The sequence below is a fragment of the Monodon monoceros genome, unplaced genomic scaffold (assembly GCF_005190385.1).
Source record: "Monodon monoceros isolate NGI ecotype Baffin Bay Population unplaced genomic scaffold, NGI_Narwhal_1 Super_Scaffold_19, whole genome shotgun sequence".
In the NCBI taxonomy this organism is placed as follows: Eukaryota; Metazoa; Chordata; class Mammalia; order Artiodactyla; family Monodontidae; genus Monodon; species Monodon monoceros.
The window spans coordinates 8,671,071-8,676,663 of record NW_021703775.1 but is presented as its reverse complement, the minus strand read 5'-3'; the positions used below and the strand labels follow the sequence as shown (position 1 = coordinate 8,676,663).

At 62.1% G+C, this 5,593-nt stretch overlaps 1 protein-coding gene across 1 annotated transcript in view; it reads right to left on the bottom strand.

The window, feature by feature from the left end:
* Positions 1-18: 18 nt before the first annotated feature.
* The window catches only part of ANKRD23 (ankyrin repeat domain 23), a 6,492-nt gene continuing 917 nt past the window's right edge, over positions 19-5,593 (bottom strand). The window contains 12 exon segments of the mRNA XM_029232505.1: positions 19-1,247; positions 1,312-1,413; positions 1,556-1,611; positions 1,614-1,647; positions 1,739-1,843; positions 1,933-2,031; positions 2,280-2,326; positions 2,329-2,383; positions 3,498-3,644; positions 3,846-3,888; positions 3,890-3,951; positions 5,299-5,391. Coding sequence (XP_029088338.1) covers positions 1,152-1,247; positions 1,312-1,413; positions 1,556-1,611; positions 1,614-1,647; positions 1,739-1,843; positions 1,933-2,031; positions 2,280-2,326; positions 2,329-2,383; positions 3,498-3,644; positions 3,846-3,888; positions 3,890-3,951; positions 5,299-5,391 — 939 coding nt within the window. The 3' untranslated portion in view covers positions 19-1,151.

Sequence of the window (5,593 nt, the reverse complement as noted above, 5' to 3'; positions counted from 1 at the left end):
CTGGAGCTCAGGTTCCTTATGTGAGGGGCTGACCTTCATCCTGGAGCCCAGCCCTCTGCCTGTGGCTCTCAGTTTAGGGCAGAGCTGTTCTCAGATGCACCTTCTGGCCTGTAAGGACCCTGCTCGCCAGCAGTACAGCAGACAGGTCTGCACCAATGCAGCGTGACCGGGAAAGGACAGTGTTGGGGGGAAGCTTTAGGGGAGTGTCTGGAGGTGGGGCCTCGGGCCACCGCCAGTCGGCGGAGGAGGGAAAGGAGCAGCTGAGCTCAGAGCCCTCCACGTCCTGCCTCCGAATGTTTGTTAGGGTGAAGCAGCACGGCCGTGGCTGCAGGGGCCAGGTGAGAGCGCGCACTCTAGTACCAGGGCCGGGGTGACATCAGCGCCGGAGGCAGAGCAGGGTTACAGGCCACCACGCCAAAAGCTGAGTGGGCCGCAAGCAATCCCCAGCACCCAGGCGCGTCCCCCTACAAGGGGAGCCACCAGATGGCCAACCAGAGGGCAGCGGGCAGGCCTGTCCGAAGCCTTCGACAGAGGGCACAAGGTTTCCCTAAAACATTAGCTCCAGCTCGTCGGCCTTGGGGCTTCTGAGGCAAGCAGGCTGGGGCTGGCCTTCTGTGCAGGGGTGCTCAAAGCCATCCAGCAGCCCCCTCCAGACGGCCAGGCATGGAGGCCCCTGGAGAAACCTGCACCCAAGGGCATCTGCTGCTGGCCATGCACTGAGTCACCACCTGGTGGCAGGAGGGCCCTGGTGGAGGGCAGAGCCTAGCCGCCTCCTGGACCGGGGACCAGTGGGCACCGAGGAGCCCTGGCACCGGCCCCAGGGAGCTCGAGGCTGTTCCTGTGCTGCTCCGTCCTGGGCCCCCATGCTCCTCCGCTGCCCCTCGTCTGGACCCCCTTTGTTTCCTGCACGCACCTGCCACCCCCGGGTCCTCTGTGTCAGCCCCCAGCTCGCGCCCCGGCGGGGACGGGCTCAGCCTGGGACAGGAAGCCGGGGAGGCTGGTCTAACAGGGCTGCCTGGAGGCACGGAACCAGCCCTGAGTGGGGAGTCGTGACCAAGGGAGGACCAAGCGGGTGAGACACGTGAGTGGCACGGGGGCGGAGATGACAGGATGGAATGGTGGCTGCGAGTGGCCCTGAGGATCGGCTGCTGTCAGCACCGGGTATGGGGGTGCCCCACGTGGGCCTGCAGTGCTTCCCAGATGCCCCACTGCCAGTCCTGGGGCAGCTACACTGGGGTCACTGAAGCCTGGGGACGAGGACGCCGGGTGAGTCCCTGCTCTCCTCCCCGGAGCTGCCCACCCCGCTTGCACTTACTGCATTCTCACGTCCAGCCCGGCCCAGGAGAGCAGTAGCACCTTCAGGGCTCTGCAGCGGCCGGGCTGCACCGCTTCGTGTAGAGCCGTGTCCCCTTCCTGTCGAGGTGGGGGCGGTGTCCTCCTCACCTTCGCTTCCCGGGGAGGGTCAGGTCAGCAGCTACTGTCGCTGAGCTCAGGCTGCCTTAGTCGTGGCCCCCAGAGGCGGAGCCGCCCCAGCCCGGGACAACCAGATGCCTACCTTGTCCTGTGCGTCAGCGCAGGCCCCGCAGGCGAGGAGGTGCTGCAGGCAGTCGCGGTGCGCGGGGCCATGTGCAGGGGCGTGCCCCAGATCTAAGGGAGTGGTGAGGCTCAGTGTCATTCCAAGCTGGCAAGGCCGTGTCCCAACCCCAGGAAGAGCATCGGGCCGCCCCGCAGCCTGTGCCCTCCCCTGGTCCCGGGCATTGACCCGGGCGCCCCAGTTAAGCAGCTGTTTGAGGATGTCCAGGTGCCCTCCACAGCAGGCCCAGAACACAGGGGTCCCGTCTGGCTGCAAAACAAAAGCACCAAAGTAACCCTGACCTGCAGAGATGCCAGGCAGGGGGTCTGCCGTGGGGATGGCCCTTCCCTGGTTCTCACCAAGTCCCGAGCGTCCACGGTGGCACCCGCCTCCAGCAGCTTGTTCACGAGCTGGCTGTGACCCTTCGGACAGGCCCAGTGCCAGGCCGTGCGGTGGAGCTGGGGTGCTGTGGACGGGAGTTAGCTGCAGGGAGCGCAGCCACCCCCGGAGGTCCCACCCGCAACCCCATTCCCAGAGCTGGTGCCCTGAACAGAGCTGCTTACTCCCCCGTCGTGTGAAGGGCCTCTCCCTCCAGACTCGGGAGGCATCATGGGACCCATGCCCCATAAAACAGAAAAGCCCTGCAGTTTCCTAGGCTCTGACTGGACCACGCTGAAGGCCGCATGCCTGCACCCACCCTCGCTACCTTGTCGTGGGCACTGGGGTCCCCTCTGTCTGTCAGGAACTTGTCAGGGCCTCCTGGTTCTCAGCAGCTGCCTGCGGGAATGCATCCAGGTCCACGGGCTGCAGCTGGGCAAGTTCAAGGACGAGATCAACTCACTCCCCACACTAGGCCTCCGGGACACAGCCTCACCAGTCTAGCCAAGTGGTTCTAAGTAGCTGGCGGAGGACCAGCGCACTGTTGGCGTATACAAACAATAAATTTAAACGCTTGCCCCCAGGACTTCCCTGATGGCGCAGTGGTTAAGAACCCGCCTGCCAATGCAGGGGACACGGGTTCGAGCCCTGGTCCGGTAAGATCCCACATGCCGTCGAGCAACTAAGCCTGTGCGCCGCAACTACTGAGCCTGCGCTCTAGAGGCCACGTGCCACAACTACTGAAGCCCGTGCACCTAGAGCCCGCGCTCCGCAACAAGAGAAGCCACCGCAATGAGAAGCACGCGCACGGCAATGAAGAGTAGCCCCCGCTCGCCGCAACTAAAGAAAGCCTGCACGCAGCAATGAAGACCTAACGCAGCCAAAAATACATTATAAAACAACAAAAAAAAAACTTGCCCCCAGAAGATTCTGACTGAAGGTATGGGGCGGGGTTACGGATTGACTTGTGTTCCGCTCCCCTGCACAGGTTCATATTGTTGTAGTCCTCACCCCAGTACCTCAGAACGTGACCTTATTTGGAAATGGGGTCATTGTAGCTGTAATCGGTTAAGGTGCCGTCATACTGGAGTAGGGTGGGCCCCGGTACAATAGGAGTGGTGTCCTTGTTGAGAAGGGACAGACCTTTGGACACAGGCATGCAGGCAGGGAGAAGGTCACATGAGCTCAGAGGCAGAGATCGGGGCGACGAGGCCACAAGCCAAGGAACATCACCAACCCCAGAAGCTAGGGAGAGGTGTGGACGGATCCGCCCCCAGAGCCTCAGAAGAAATCAACCCTGCCTGCCGACTCCTTGATCTTGGACTTCCAGCCTCTGAGACGACCATAAATAGCTGTTGTTTAAGCCCTCAGTTTGGGGTACTTGGTTCCAGCAGCAGCCGTGGAAAACAACGCTGGGGGCGGAGGGCCCCCTGGTGCGGGCTGTGCAGCCGCAGCGGCAGTGTCACTCCTCCCCAGGCCTCCCACCGGGACGGGGTGGGGGGGGCTCCTGCTCAGGCACTCCAGCCCTGGTGTGGCACTCCCACGCACCCGCCTTCCTGCTCACCTTGACCTCAGGCTCGGGTGCCCTGGCGGGGACTCTGCATTTCAGTCGCTTTTCTCTCCGTCTTCGAACCAACGTTTCCAGGTCAGCCAGGCTCTCCAAGTTAGCTCTGGGACTGCTGAATGTTTCATGCTGGGGCAGAAAGCGGGCAGAAACAGGACCACGCCAGCCATTGGCTGCTGGCCACGGCAACCCTGGGGCAGCTCTTGGTGGTTCTAACCCTCGTCTTCCCAGCCGTAGGAGAAGTGCCGCGCCCAGGCTGTCAGACCCTGAGCCCCGGGCTCGCGGCCCCCCTGCTCCACCTGCCCGTGCCCCCTGCCCCCCGCCACTCACTCTCCTCCTCTCCTTGTCCAGTTCCTGCCTCTCCCGGGCCTCGGCCTCCAGGATCAGACACTCCATGTCCACGTCCCAATCTTTCCTTTTGACTCTCTCCAGTTACCTATAGGAACAAAGAATCAGAAAAATTAGGAGGAGCCCTTAGAAAACAACTGTGCCAGACAGGGGAGTCCTGCCAGGAGCTGACGTACAGAGATCAGCGATCTGGATGTGGATCTGAGAGCTGGCCTGACCCCTCTCAAAGCTCCATGGCAGAGCGAGCCCCGCCGGCTCCCTGACCCCCGTGCTTGTCGCTGGCTCTCACCACCTGCAGCAGCGCCCGAGCGCCCGAGGCCCGGGGGCTGACTGCTGCTCACTCTGTCCTGTCAGCAGGAACCCTGCGGACGCCACATCTATTTATGCTGCTGGGCTGCGTCCAGGTGAGCTCAGGGCCTCCCTCGTGGGTTGTTGTCCTTAACATTCCTACCCGATCACACTACACTGCCACCTGACCCCAAGCCCGGGGGACAGAGGAGGTGCCTCCCGGATAAAATTCTGAATTCCTACGTTCAAACTTTGGCTCTTCATGAAGCTATGTTTCTTCATAATAAAATGGGGTAAAACTAGCACTTACCTCTTGGTAAGTATAAAAATGAAATGACTACCGGTGCTGTGCTTAGGGCAGAACCCACCAAACAATGGTCCATTCTTTTCTTCCTCCCCTGGCCCCCAGCCCCGTGATTCAGCGGCTGGGGAGCCCTGAGGAATAAGCACGTTGAGGGGAGAGAAAAGGCTGGAATGATACGACGGCAGAGCCTAGGGCTTCCAGCCACGTAGAACTACATTCCATTCCCTTCTAAAGCAAAATCAGGCAGCCTAACACTTCCTGGGCCCTGCAACCCGCCTCCCAGCAGCGGCTGTCCTGGGCTGCGGCCAGCAGGGCCCTGGCCCGCAGTGGGGCTTGTGGGGCAAAGTGACGCCCCAGGCCTCGCTACCCTCCATGCCCCATCCCCCACAACAGACGTCCCAGAGTGTCACTGGTGTGCCTGCTTTTCTCGCTGCCCAGGGAACTCGAGCGCCCTCCTCCTTGTCCCCAGCCAAGGCAGCCAGACCCTCCAGACCATTTCCCCAGCAAAGACCAGCAACGCAACTGAGCTCAGCCGGCACCCAGCCACACTTGTGTCTTCCGGGGTAACCTGCCGCTTCCCGTTCCTCTTTGGCCATCACAGTCCAGGGCAAAACCCACTACATTCAAGGATTTTCTCGTCTACCATCGCCAGACGCCTTTCTCACCGTGTCTCTCTCTTGCTCCTTGGCCCCTCACCACCTCACACGAGAACTAGGCAGACAGGCCGGAAAAGTACTACAGGTTTCTACTCCTAAAACCTCCTCAGGCACCAGAAAGGAGCTGCCCGGCCTCCGCGTTCTGCTGAGACGGTCTGGGGGTGCCCAGACCACTGCCCGGCCTCACCAACTGCTGGATGCTGACGAAGTCCATGGCCTCCCCCTGCTCGTCACGCCCCCAGTGAGAAGAGCCGAGCAGCTCAGCCCTTTTATAGGAGAGCTGTCGGGGGCCAGGGGGGCAGGGCAGAGGCTCGGGCCCCAGCCAGGCAACTCCGTGGCTCCGTAACACCCACCAAAGTACTGGTGTGAGCACACAGCCCACTGCGGGTGTGGGAGAGCGAGCTGTTTGGAGCTGCGTCAGTTGCATCCTCAGACTGCCACCCCCCACCCTGCACCTGTGCCACCCCCCACCCTGCACCTGT